Raw genomic sequence first — 14,889 nt, 5'->3', positions numbered from 1 at the left:
ACTAACACAGAGGCACATTTTGATATGATAACATTTTTTTGCAATTGATCTGTCAATTTTGTCCTTCTGTTTTTTCTAGGTAAAGGTAGAAAAACAATTTGCAGATATCCAACCTCGACTGAAAGACAAAATCTTAAAATTGAATTTAAATTACATCGATGTCCAACCCTTATCAGGGGCACTAGCTAGCACAAACTGGTGCATGTGATACATATTGGCTAGGAAAGCTGAGCAATAATAAACTATATATTATTAATTCAAAAGGGAGTTGTGAGAAGAGGGTTTGATGTTTTGTTAAGTTCATAATTGCAGTTAATAATGGCGACGACAGGTCAAATTAAATCTGCTCAAGGGCCAGTAAAGACAGACCGTTGAAAATACATGGAATAAACATATCTGCAAACATTATATTGGCAGGAAATACCCCTGAAAATATGCAAAATCAGTGATTTTGACTATAAAATGTTCATAAAACAATACAAGGGATACCACAAACAAATTTGTTTTCGGGCCTTTGGGTCACCTTGACCCAGAGATAACGCAAGGTTTAAGTATTCAAACCAAAATTATTGATTTCATTTTATGTTTCAATATGTTATCAAATCAAAGAAAATATTATATTCGTCAAGATGTTAGAGACAGAGTTAAAGCTCTGCCTTTTCTCTGGTACTGCAATTCCAGGTCACATGTTTTTGATGATACACAATTTCCATAATTCATTTTTCTTCCCCCCGTCAGAGGATTTGAGTGTTTCTAAGTAGATAACCGATTTAACTCAGAAAGAGGAAATTTAGAAAAACAAGACTCAAAGCTTATGTATTTAAATTGATGCTCCATAAAATGTCTGTGTCACAACACATATATATGTACAAAGCATTTCTTTGACCCAAAAAGGAGCTTAAGGTGGTTCAATTGAAGGTTCGATTGTGGGAGCTGTTATTTCAACGTTGAGTACTAAATTATTTATTTAAAAGTTCATATATTGGGATATAAGAAATAAATACAAATACAATTTCTGTTTAGCGTGCAAAAATAAAAATCTGGGTTTTAGGATTAAACCCACACATCCTGAAACATTTAGGGAATTTTGAAAGGCTTTTAGGAACAGAGATGGGCAGAAGTGATGCTGAGTTGCTGTTTTTGTAATAACCCGAAGGGATAATTAAGCATCTGTGACTTGAATCTGTCGTTGGCTCGGTCACAGTCTAAATGGTCAGGAGACCCAGAGCCCAGTGTGACAAGCATATGCTGCTCTCCAAACAAAGCTTGTAAGTAAGTAGGTAATATTTGTAGAGTGCTTTTCTAGACAAGAGCGCCTAAACAATCAAAACAATACACAATTAAATATATATGCTTAAAAGGTCAAGACACCATCAAGACCAACACAGGAGTCCCAGAGAACCAAGGAAAGCCTGCACGAATAAAAGTGTCTTAAGCTGTTTCTTGAAGGAGTCAGTAGATCCATCAAGTGCAGAAGGGAGAGGAAGATCGTTTCAAAGCTTAGGAGTAACAGTCTGGAAGGATTTCTCTCCTCTGGTCCTGAACCGTGTGCGAAGAACCATCAGTAGATTACGATCCACAGACATCAGAGCCCGAGCTGGGGTGTAAGGCTGGATCAGATCACTGATGTAAGGAGGAGCCTGACCATGAATAGCTCTGAAAGTAAGAACCAGAATTTTAAAGTTGATTTTAAAGTTGAGTTCTTGAGCGGGTCAGAATTCTCGCTGCAGAGTTCTGTATAAACTGCAGGCGAGACAGCTCCTTCTTGTTAAGGGGGAACCTAATGTGCTGATTTAAGTGTCTCTTAAATTGTTCTAGGACCTCTATTATACTCATCAGTATGTTTCTTTTTGCACAAAACTCTCATTTAATAAAGATATTTAAATTAGAAAATACGCACCCCCACTCACTTAATATGCGCTGTTTTAGCTGAGAAAAAGTCTCCTCCAAGCAACCATGCCCACTCTGCTCTGATTGGTCACAAAATCCCAAGTTGCTTTCAAGGACTCAGGTAAATTTCAAACTCACCCCTAAAACTCCCGTTTTTTACATTAAAAACGACTAATAAAAATAAGGTTTGCTGCTTAATTTACACATTACAAAAACACCTAAAGGCAGAAGTAACTGTAAATATTTATTTTGTTTCACGATTAACATGTAGGTACTTAACTCTTTTTTTTTTTTTTAGAATCCCTTATTTGTCCCGCGAGGGGAAATTCGGTAGTGCTTTTGACAGCCATTCACACATACTGATGGGAGTAGGCTGCACACCTGCGCCAAGTCTACCATCAGGAGCAATCAGGGTAAAGTGTCTTGCTCAGGGACACAACGACACAAGCTTGTCTGGAGCTGGGACCTGCAACCTTTTGGACTGCAGGCAACCACTCTACCATCTGAGCTATGACGCCCCATTTAGGGCTTCTATGGGAGGACATCTCCACCAGAGTGACGTCAGACTGTTTAATTTAAGACGTAGTCTCGTTTGGCGAGATTTCAGACGGGAGAGAACTTTATTAAGTAATAACTTAAAAGTCAATGAATGACCTGCATTTTGAAGAGGACGACTTCGACATTTACAACATGTGAATAAGCCAGGAAAGTTGGGTTTTCACATTAGGTGCCCTTTAAGACATGAAAACAAACTATTGCAATAGTCCAGACGAGAAGACACAAACGCACAGATTATAAACTCCAGATCATGTTGTGACATAATTTTTCCTAAGTTTAAAGATTTTTCTCAGTTGAAGGAAACAGTTTCTGGTCAGTTTTCTGAAGTGTTGTACTAGAGACATGTCTTTGTCAACACCCAGGTTTCTCAGGCTCAGTTTCACAGACTGACCTAAGTCACCCAAGTACTGACTCAACCCTGGAACCTTATCATCAGGATCAATAACCAAAGTTTCAGTTGTGTCTTGTGAACAGGACAGCCTAACGCTCATCAACCTGCCAGACTTCCATCAGCTGCTGTGCCTCAAGGAAAATAGCATTCATTTCACCAGATCGTCCGTCACTCAATCTTTCCGCCAGTCATTTATTAATGTGTGTGCATGGATGTGTGTCCACAGGACCTGTCCACCCTACAGTGTGACGTGTGCATCCTGGTCTTCTCGGTGACTGACAGACGAAGTTTCCATCGTACAGCACAGCTCCGCCTTCTCCTCAGGGAGTCCCAGCCTCAGACGCCAATCATCCTGGTGGGCAACAAGAGTGACCTTGTCCGTTCCCGAGAGATCAGTGCGGAGGGTAAGTACCTAAGAGGCTGGGACCACAAACCTAAACCTTTCATTCATCTTGCTTTTGAATGTAATGGTGTAAAGCTTGACACACAAGTGTCCACTGTAGTGGTTCACTTACAACTTTGACATTGAGAGTCGTGCATAAATGAGAAAGAGCTTCTCAATAGCTGTAATATTCACTGCATGAAATGCCTAATTTGAAGAATCAGGCCTTCTTTTCTCGTGCACTTAATTTATATCTTTTGCTTTCGATGGAACTTGTAAATGGGGTAATAAAAATGAAGATTACCTCCAGAGTTTTCAAGTGCCCCCACAGAGATGATCCCTGTCTATCCAAAGTAAGAGTAAGAGTGTGGAGGCTGCAGTGCGCATCACCATTATTATTTCATTTAAAGGGGTTAGTTCACCCAAAATTCAGACTTCATCCATTGTCCTCTCATTCAGGAGTAATAGGCAAAATGTGTATCCATTTGAATGAAGTGAATGGAGCTCAGTTTTCATCTCCTTCATCTTCGTCCAAAATAACACACTTAAAATCATCCATATACTTCAGTGGTGCTTGTCTGTAATGTCCATCTTGTTCTGAAGCCTCGGCGAGAGGGATTGTTCTGGGAAAAAAAAAAAATATATTTTAAGATAGTTTGTGGCAGACATAATAAATAAAAAATAATAAGCGTAATAGACCGAAAATACATATCGGTTGCACTCCCAGAGCTTATACTGTCCACAGTATATTGCTTGTTAGTTCAAGCTAATTTAATTTAAATAATAGAGATGAGAGAATTAAATTGAATTTCTTTCTTGTGTATTATGCATTATGGGAACCTTCATAAGACAATGCAGTTAAAAGGCTTTAAATAAGAAGTTATAGTGGCTAATAAAAATATATGGCAACATATAACCTGCTGAATAAAGTATTCCAAGTTGTGGACTTAAAGAGCTTTAAGAAAATGAATTTCAATGCAATCCAAACACCCCTTATAGTTCATCAGTTCAGTTGGTATGATTTTAGACGTCATAAAAAGTTCTATGAAATCTTATACATTTTTTATGAACGTTTATAAAATGTATAAAGCAGCTGAGCTTCATAGCAGATAATGTTGTATGTAGGGGGTTTATTTCCTTGTGGGGATTTAGTTGTGTTTTCTTTGCCTCTGTCTCCTCTACCCATGATACCCATGTGATTTCAGAGTGAGACCTTCCCCGCTGGATCCATTAGACTGGCCTTGGGTGTTTTTTTTTTTGTTTTGTTTTTTTGCGTTTATCAGAAGGAAGAAATAGATTAAAGTATAAAGTCCTCCCGTGGAGAAATGACTGCAGCCATTATCATTATGATAAGTAGAAAAAAACCTCTCCATGTTGCTTCTTATGCCATGTAGAGCAGTATGTGGCCGTTGGGCTGCATCAAGCTCCGTAGAGATGTCTACTTAATTAAATTAACACGGTTGGAACAATAACAAAGTGAGTCAGCTCTTTCTTTTGAGTCCCACAGCTGCAGGACAAATCCTATCGTGTTTGTAGCATTTTATGTGTGGTCTGCATCATCTGAGAGGTCAAACAGACTCTTTTTTCACTGGTACCATTTTCACATTGCATTGTAAGACCAATGTACCTGAGGCACAGATATCATCCTTTTTAATTGTGACCCAGGTGCCATTTTTCGTAGAACAGATGACATTTCTTTTCCTCCTATGAACGGAATTTCTCCATTTTAGAAATAACCCTTACATATTCAATGTCATTAAAAAGGGATTATTCATAGGTTTGTTAATTAATGGGTGATATATAGAATTTTGAGTCTTTGTATATTTCTATGGATTAGAATCCAAGCGTTATAATAAACCTCAGAATGACAGGTAGCACTTTCATCTATAATCTTAGTTAGCAGATGGAGATAAATGAGTTTGTAGTGAAAAGTCATTTGTAGACTATGATGTTACTTTATAAAAATAGTGTCGCCAGACCATAGAAGCATGTTATGTAAAACCGCAGCAAAAAAACAAAAAGATTTTTAAGTTACACTCTCACCCGGATACATTTCTTTTTACAAGCAGACATCAGATGTAGTTTAAATAAAGTTACATTTTGATATGAGGTACAAAAAGTACTTACGATTTATACAAATTGATTGAGTAAAAAACAATCTCTCCTATTAAAAACTTCAAGCCACAAGGGACAACATTTTTTCAAAGATTTTAAAGCACCAATTTACCTTTAAACAAACGTGCGGAACAAACTCAACATTTCAATACTTCATGTACATGTTCAGTACAGTCGAGGACAGGGGATGAGCTTTGAAAACCTGGAGCTTGATTCTTCTAGATTATTGATGGAGGTCCTGGAGTGCCAGTACAGCAGTGTCCTGCTGTGGTGAATCTCCTGTCAGGGGTTGATTAGTCACCCTTTGTTACACATCCAGACTGTATATCTGTCTCTTAACTGTCACACTCCAGAGCACATGAAACACTTTTGAGCGTACAGACTGAGTGGATGGGTTTAGGAACTGTAAGATTGTTGGAAATTAAATACCTGGATGTGGTTGAAGCCAACCAAGGCAGAGCATTCTGTGTGTAAAAGTACCTTTTACCACACAGATGTTTAGTATTACAGATTACATTAAATTATTTTTATGTATAAAATAATAGATCTATTAAGAAACACATTTTCTCATATCGACTTCCAGATGGTTTGTGTGTTTAACTTATCTAAGTGTTCCAGGACGCCTTTGCTCCTTTATCTTTATGTGTGTTTGTCCTGTCTGCACTTAAACTGCACATGCATTGAGCGAGCAAACATATGTGTGAGCGCACACACACACACACGCACACACAGAGGTGCACATGAAATAATTGGGACCTGAATTGCTTGTAAACATTTAGAAATTTCTAGAATTTCTTGAATTTCTAGATATCAATAAAGCTGCTCATTGAATCAAACAAGACAAGTACATGCCGTTTTACCTAAGGTCATTCCCCTTGAATGTTGTCACAGCCATAACTGCTGTGAGAGTAGCTGGACCTGGCTTTCAGACCCCTGGGAGATTAACAAACATTTTGTTGTCATGTGTCGTATTGTGTGCTTCCATTGTGCACGGCCACGGGCCAAAGACCAGCACATGTAAATGCACCTGTCCAGTGCTTGACTTTCTGCACATCCAGAAATAATTCACTGGAAGAGGCAGCTTGTGTGAGAAAAGAACACTGAACTCTAACCCAGAGCTGCTTAGTCACAACATCCTCACACTTGAATGCAAATCGCTTTAGGTCACTCCGTGTAAAGACCAACAAAATGTCAGCGTCTATAAAAATAGACCCCAAACCATACTCAAGTTTGAGTTACTCGAGTTTTTATATATTTTTATTCAGAGATGGATTTTAGAAATGAGTTTATTGCCAGTTATATATTAAAACTGATTTTTTTTTTGTGGTGTCAGGGATATACCATTCACACTAATGTTCACACACATTTTCTTACTGGAAGATCAAAAAGCAAATTTGGACCAGTAAAATAAATCAGAAAATAAATTAAAATATGTTAGAATGTACCTACAAGATGTCAAGTTTGTTTGTTGTGATAGCTTGAGGAGAGTAGTAGAGTGTAAACACATCCCCAGCTGCTCATCTCTATCCACTTCAGTTTTTGCTGCATCCTCCATGACAGGAGAGGACAAGGGGGGGAATCAGGAGACAAGTCAGCTTATTCTCTCTTCACAAAAACAATAGCTGAGATGTGGTCAGCAATATGGAAATGTGGCCTTGAATCATGTACTGACCACATGTCTATGCTCTAACACACTGCAGAGGAAGACTTGTCAATGTCTGGCCCCCGGGCCACCCCCTACCTCCGAGAGGTCTAATGGAAATGAAGACACATGTAAAAGTGTAAGGGATATGCTGAGTTGCATTTTTGGCAATATGTCGGATCGTTTTATTTTTATAGCCAGCAGTTCTGGTTTCTCATGTGGCCCTTTTAAGAAATGAATGATCCCTCTTGGTCGTAAAGTCTGTTTACGACGTGTACAGTGACACTGTCATTGTGCTTCCTCCCGCCATCACTCTTCGTTGTTAACACACACACATACACACACACACACATAGACACATGCTCGCAGTGGAATAAAAAAACGGACTCTCTGCTCTTCTGGCCATAGATTAATATCTAGTGCTTAGTCGACATTTTGTTGCCATGTACAGCTCTTTGTCAAGACCCTTAATCATCCAAATTTAAGCTTAGGTTGCTACTATTTTATTGAGAAATCTCAAAAGTCAAATTAAAGTTGTATCTGTGAAAATTTCAATTTTCGGTGTCAAATCATTAAAGAGTTGTCTCAAGGCACGCCTTCGTCAATAGCTGTACTCGAGTTTGGAATTGTAATTTCTAAACTCTGCTACTGTATCAATTCTACTAAATAGTACCTTCTAGATTTAGTTTTAGTAAAAGTAAAAGAAAAGAAAAATATCACAAAACGGGTTCTTTCATCACTGGTTATTAAACAAGGTGACCCAGGAGTGGAACACAGAGCTTACGAATATTTAACGAGAACACTAAAGGTACATGTGAAAACCTAAAAACGGAGGGAGAGAGCAAATTCAAATCCAGAGAAGAAGTAACCAAAAGTGCTGACAAAAAGTAGCTACTAAACAGTCACAATCCAAAATTTCATTCTACAAGCTGGTAGAGTGAAGCAAAGCCAGAGTTTACCAGGTATTTTCAAAACATGCCAACACATGCTGACACGTGTGACTGTAAGAGGGCCAACACAGGAAGTGGCAGAACAAAACAAAATGACTGAAGAGGAGATCGGGATTGCCTTTGAGTCAAAAGTGTTATTCAAAGGCTCAAAACGGCTAATTACAGCAAGTGTTTTGAACCATACACTATACGTTTAGCGTCATTGAAATTGAAATTAGACAAAAGATTAGATTGTCGGACCTGTTGCCAGATATGCCAACTTTTGTCACTGTACCATCCATGAGAACAGTGCATGCAGCGATCGTGAAGATGTAGACAGAGTGGAACTGAGAACTTGGAATGAGGCCACTTCAACTGTGAGCTCGCCTGCCTATGAGTTGCGACGCAGTTTAAGATTCCGAAAGACACCTCTATGTAAATAATTGTTTACCTCTTTTTTTAGCAAGATGACATTAAGAACAATGTTAATATCGGATCAACTTTCATGAAGCCCCATTTTCAGTGCTGACTAGATGATACTATGTCCATAATAATTCTATTTCTAACAAAACCTCACAAACCAACCAAGCTATAAAAAAAGATGACACATTTTTCATTTAGCTTCACTAGACTCATTTTCTATTGTAGTTAACATTTTCATATTTGTATTTAATTTCTAAATTCTGTGATGTCTTCCTCAGGACCATCTTCATTAGGTGCCATCACAAATATATTTATCCCTTTTTGAACATAAAATCAAATGTAAATAAACCCACACCATGCCAAGAATCTTCCTCTCCCACAGGTGCACGCTTGCTCTTGGCTCCATTCACTCTGCACTCTTCCGCTGCAGTCCTTTCATTCTTCCAGCATCTTACACTTTTACTCATTTACTTCATTGCTCCTTTTCACATCCTCCTCCTCTATCCTCACATCCCTAATCTCTTTGAATCTTCCACACATCCCTTGTACGACTTGGAAAAGCCAAAAGACTCTGAATGTTACGAGTCCCCATCATTTCATCACATTATTATTATAGCGTAGAACGATCTTTCCGCTACTTCATACACAAAGAACTGCTTTGATTCTTGGAGGAAAAAGTTTCCTTCCCCAGTCCAACCACATAAAGGGATTCATTGGTGTCACAGCATATGTGACTGGTTGTCTGTCTTAATGTATTCAAGTCTTCCTCTTGCCCCAATTAGCTTATATAAATTGGTAGATACATTAAATGAATACCACAAGATGATCAGTTGAATCAGTACTGAATGTTGGGTGCATACAGGAAGAAGGTTGCTAGTCAGCCTCACGCTCGAGGAACTACAGAGGTTTATTCACGACTCGGAATTGTAAGTGTGAATAGTTTGTCTGTCGCTGTACCCTGTCTCTGCGACCGAGTCATGGTGTCCCCACATGTCTTCCAAAGCAGCTGGGACAGGCTCCACCCCGCATGACCCTAATAAGGGAATACGCGGTAGAAAATTAATAGGTACTGATGGTTTTCTCTATCTCTAATTAAGTTTTATCAAGACATCTCCGTGGTACCAAGTGGGATTCATAGCTTTCTTAGGAAAAAAAAAGGCGTGGTTCTTCATTTTAGATGAAAATAACAGTGAGAGTATTACGTTACATTCAAGTCACCTATTATTTTTACTTCTTATTTCCTATCCTCATCTTTTATGTCTTGACCTCTGCAAGTCAATTTTCAAAATACTATTAAATAATAAATTATATATGACTGAATTCAATCCAATCATCTGTCAGCGGTATTAGGATGTACTCCGCTGACCTGATTTGGGATTTGTGTGTTTTTGCCCTCCTGACTATTAACTGCTGCTGCTCTGGGCTGACAGCTGCTGTTGTGCATAGTTCTGATTTACTACGCTCTGATCAAATCCTGTTTTTCACTTGAAATGCCCCTGTGACACGTGGCTGAGCAACTGCAGTTTAAAGACATATTTTTCATTCCCCATAATTCCTCCCATTTGACTTATTAGAAGATATTCTTTAGATGTCAAATCCTACTTGATCTTTTTCTGAAAGTTGCAAATAGCTTTCTGCTAATTGGTCAGTATAAAATAGAGAGAAAAACAAGTCAGTCAAATAAGTTAATGGAACCTAGTATTCACCACGGTGTGGTTACCTATTTAGACCTTAATCCAGAGATACCAATCATCTCTTACTTGAAAGGTACAATACAGAGAGCACTGGTTGTAAACGCAGTACAAGGAAATATGAGTAAAAAAAAAATTGTATATCTGAGCAATTGGAGAAAGATAAATGACAGTTTTATAATAATAATATATGGTTTACTCGTATTTTTTTAGTTTAAAGAGATAAAAGGTGATAGCTGTGAGATGCAGCTGAAATGTTAATATAAAATACAGTATTATTGAATCTTTCATTTTCCTCTCTGCAAGTCAGCCACCTTTCCTGCACATCCATTTAAAATTCTTCTTGCCAGTAGATGCACTACATACATTTATCCGTCTGGTTTGTTATCATCCAGACAAATCAGCACCCTGTGCAGGCTTTTGCAGCGAGTCAACAGCATACCATTGCAGCTTTTATTTCTAGGAGAAAAATATTATAGGGGCAGTGACTTCACAAACTGCCACATGTAGCCTTTTATTTCATTGCTAAATATATGTGAAAAATATATCCCTTGATCAGGCCATAGAAGAATCGATTGATTAAAAAAAATTGCATTTAGATAAAAAGCATTTGTGTGAATATGATTGTATACAAACAGCATTTCTCTCTAAGGAGAATTTAAAGCTCTGATTAAAACGGTTTACTGCAAAAGACTTACAGAATCAGTTAGTAGTCACAGCTCCCTTAGCTGCACTCCTAAGGCCTTTATAAATCATGACCATGGATGTGTTATTTTCCCAAATGAATCCACAACTGTTATCACAGACGGTTGTGTTGGGAGTTTTTAGCTGTAATGTAGTCTGATTATACTACTGAAGCCGTTTAGTGTGCCCATTGTGATACACTCTGAGCAAGTGTATGTGTAGTGCTTGTATAGATATTTTAGAAGAACGGCTTGCTACTTTAGGAAGACAGCTAAGGAGTTTCCTGCATGGATGGTGGTTTTAAAGAATTCATGAAAATGATTGTCTTCAAGAGACATTTTGCACTAGTTCTTCTCCACGGACAGAATACATTGTTTCTCATTTGTTCCCTGAGGAAGTTGTACATTCTCTCTAAGCCAAAGAATCATTTCCAGTACAACTTTATACATGATTGTATTGTATTTGAACGACTTTGGTGCTGACCGGTGGCTGTTTGTCAACAGAAAGAATTTAATTTTTGAATTGATTTAGTCAAATATATATATATATATAGATTTATACAATGGTTATTTGATGAATAACAACCTAAGGTTTCACAATAGACTGAGATTCAAACCCGTCCTTAAACCAAAAAGAATCGTGCACTTAAAGTGACAATTCAGTCAAAATTCCCTCATTTTCTACTCACCCTCAAGTTGACTCAGGGCTGGGATCATTTTCAGAGTTATCTGTTTCTTGTAGGCAAAAATGTTTGTCAAATTCATTGTAGCGACTGGAGCTCAGGTGTCTTCGTCTTTATCCTTACAGAAAATAATAATTAATTTTGGAGGAAGATAAAGACGACGACCACATCAATTTTTGGCTATAACTCCATAAGCAAAATGATTGAAACTTGAGTGAACTTTGGGAGAACTATCCCTTCAATGTGCAGCAAAAGAAAGTATACAGAGAAAAGACTCTTGAAAATGATTCTCATCATCATCTTTGTCTCATTTTCCAAACAGAGGCCCAGTCCAGCGCGATGATGTTTGATTGCCACTACCTGGAGCTCTCCGCCTCTCTGGACCACGGCACGAACGAGCTGTTGGAAGCGGCAGTTCGAGCAGCCCGAGGAGACTGTGTCGGTCCTGGCTGGACCGATGGTGACCCAGGTTCGGGACGCAGAGAGAGCCTGACCAGCAGAGCCAAGCGCTTCCTAGCCGGGTTGGTACCACGCTCCTATGGACGGGACCGGGACAGGGGCCGCTATCGAGAGATGAGTAGACATCGGGGGAGCAAGATCCTCCGCCAGAAGTCGCGCTCATGTCACGACCTCAGCTCGCTGTGACATGTACAATCACACGGCGGCTCGAAGAAGAATCAGCTGACAGATGAACACAGATGCCAGATAAAAATGGAAAAATAAACTGTGTGGAAGAGATTTTGAACCAGCGGAGGAAAGAAAACCTGCTAAGCAATAGTTTAAGAAGACAAAACAGAGCGGATTCTGTCACCGTGAGGCTCTTTTGTACAACGTCAAGCCAGACGAGTTGGAATTGCGTCGCTCCATTGAGGGTGAACCAGAGAGAACTCAGGACCTGATGATCGCAGAAAAGAGTAAAACTTTGAAAGTGAGGTGATGAAAACACTAACACTTAAGTAGCACACGTCAACAATATAGAGGCAGCAATCTTTAGTGTTACTCTTTTTATAGCATGTTTCTGCATCATGACCCTTTACACTTACCCGAGTCTGGATTTACCTCACTGACTGACAACACAAATCCCTTTACTCAGTGGAGCCACTTTTCGCTACTCGTCATCCTTTTTGTGATCATGGACTTGTGTGGTTACCATCCAGTACCAGCCATAGTGTTCACCACACAGAATAACCCTTTACTTGTTATGGAGACAAATAGCTTTAGAGAATAACCTTTTTTTGTAGATTCATGATACGTCACAAATCCCTGATCGCGACCAAGCATCTGAACTACCTGATATCCATCAGTTAGCTCCATCCATCCACACAAACATCAGTAACAGTTTCTGTCAAGATGCATGTGACCTGAAACTGAACATTCTGAAACATGTTTGGAGTCGCTCAAGTCAGTTGATGTCTCGCCTAAACCTGTATTTCCCAGTCCACTTAGCACACCTGTCCTTCAGAGAATAAAATTTCGTTTGATGTCTGGAAAGCAAGTGTTCTCGCTGGGTTGTTTTGCTGAATTATGTAAAACAGAGGTCTCTGGTGGTGCAGGCCTTTGTTTAAACCGATCAAGCATGTACAGTTTAACCAATGAGGTTTCAGCTTAAACAAGCAACACCAGACTGACAGTCAACTGATTACACTCTGAAGACTCCTGATTGGGTTAAAGGTGGTGCTCTTGATTGGTTGAAACAAAAACCTGCACCACCCCAGCCCTTTGAGGACTGGTTTGGACCCCCCTGATGTAAAATGTGTCTTGGAATGGAACTTTTATCTAGTTCCTAGATATTCTGGCGATCAAATAATACGAATTTTGTAAATACTTTTTCAATCCAGGTGAAGCTGATTTGGTGAATAGAATCTTCAACATGCGTTGTTTAAATATCTTACACAAAGACAAATAATGCGTCCCACATGTTTTGTATCTTTTTCCTGTATTGCACTTTCTTATATAAATGAAACGGTTTACAAAAAAAAAAGAACTAGATTATTCCTAAACATTTTGGGTACTATTATTTTTACATTTTCTGAATATTTGGTTCACTCGTGTGGTAGAACCTCTAAGTTGTGATTTTTAAAATGTTATTTTGCACAACGTTACTTTTTCCAATTACCGTGAGACTTTTTAAGGTAAAACAAAAAACCCAGAGCCTTTATCTGGTTTATTAACAAATGTTTACATAGACAACTGGCAAGAGCAAAACGTAATATTTATGACATTTCAATAACAACTTTTACAAGAAGGGGCCCGAAGCACTATTTTAAATTTTATAGATTTGGTCTTAAACACAATTTCTACATACTTAGCTCCGTTGAGGAGGCTTTGAAATGGCAGATAAATTACATAAGTATTAAGTGTATTAGATTTTCCTCATGTAGCTACTTTACCTCCCTCTATATGGTTTGGCTTTAGTTACATAACTTTGTACTTGCAATGTCCTTGAGTTGTTGGCTTGAACAGGTTACTATGAGTACTACTGATGTATCACAAGTTGGTTGGAAATGTCACCTCTCATCCAAGATGCTTCTTCAGTTCCATATATTATATACATTTCCCTTTTGCTGGTATTATATGTTGTGCCTCAGCAAGAAGGTAAAAGATGATGCAGATTCCTGACAGAATAGTGCCTTGCTGTTTGCAGGGGAGTCCGTTGAATTTGTTATTTTCTCTCAACTGTTCTCCCTTTATCTTCACTTCTATCCCTCCTTGTATTCAGTCAAAAGTAGAGCCGCTCTATTTGTAATATTACTGGATTCAAATTTGTTTCAGGTTCTCAATGAAATCAGCTGGTTTAATGTTTTGTATGGCTAATGTGGGTGTGTCTCAGAAGTGCGACTCGGTTGTATTATGAAGCGCAGTGATGTACTTTACCACAATGTCATAAAATAATTTTATAAGTGTTGGTGGATGTCTCTTCAGAGACAAAATGCAACTCCAGCCTATTTGTCTCTTCAAACTCAGTCCAAGGATAGAGCTGATATTTTGTACCTTTGAATTTTTTCTTTTGGAGTTGGTATGTCATCATTTATTTTTTGTAGTTATTAGCAAATGGAGTTGCGACCGAGCTAACCACAAAGTCACTGTTGTCCACTGCCATTAAAATCCCCCCTCTAACCACCAGACTTCGGTTTGGTTGTTTTAGTTCTGCCTAAAACTAAACTTGAATTGGTCAATTTACCGCTCACTCTCCAACAAAAAGATATACTGTAGCTCTGAATGTAACATGGATTCAAAGTCCTGATAGGATCTCAATAGAAATTGATTATTTATTTAGCAAGCGTAAATAAATAGGATGCATTATGATTATTCTCTTGATGCTATTCAATCAGAATTGTCTTTTAGTATAAATGACATTGGATATGACTTTAAAATGCAGAAGAGGGGAAAAAAATACATTAAGTGCATGTTAACGATTCTATGCGATTTTAAGTCGAGCGACACCAGTGGACTAAAGTGGTAATGTTTAGCCCGACGGGAGACCACATTTCCCATGAGCACT

General features: G+C 38.5%; 1 protein-coding gene across 1 annotated transcript in view; it reads left to right on the top strand.

Annotated features, from left to right (window-relative positions):
• rem2 (RAS (RAD and GEM)-like GTP binding 2) overlaps positions 1–14,889 on the top strand; it is a 28,969-nt gene extending 14,080 nt beyond the window's left edge. Inside the window, exons 4-5 of the mRNA XM_087811606.1 lie at positions 3,066–3,243; positions 11,710–14,889. Coding sequence (XP_087667732.1) covers positions 3,066–3,243; positions 11,710–12,032 — 501 coding nt within the window. The 3' untranslated portion in view covers positions 12,033–14,889. The remainder of the gene's footprint in view (positions 1–3,065; positions 3,244–11,709) is intronic.

This window comes from Callionymus lyra, chromosome 16 (assembly GCF_982586985.1).
Source record: "Callionymus lyra chromosome 16, fCalLyr1.hap1.1, whole genome shotgun sequence".
NCBI classification, from domain to species: domain Eukaryota; kingdom Metazoa; phylum Chordata; class Actinopteri; order Syngnathiformes; family Callionymidae; genus Callionymus; species Callionymus lyra.
This window is presented reverse-complemented; position numbering and strand designations above follow the sequence as displayed.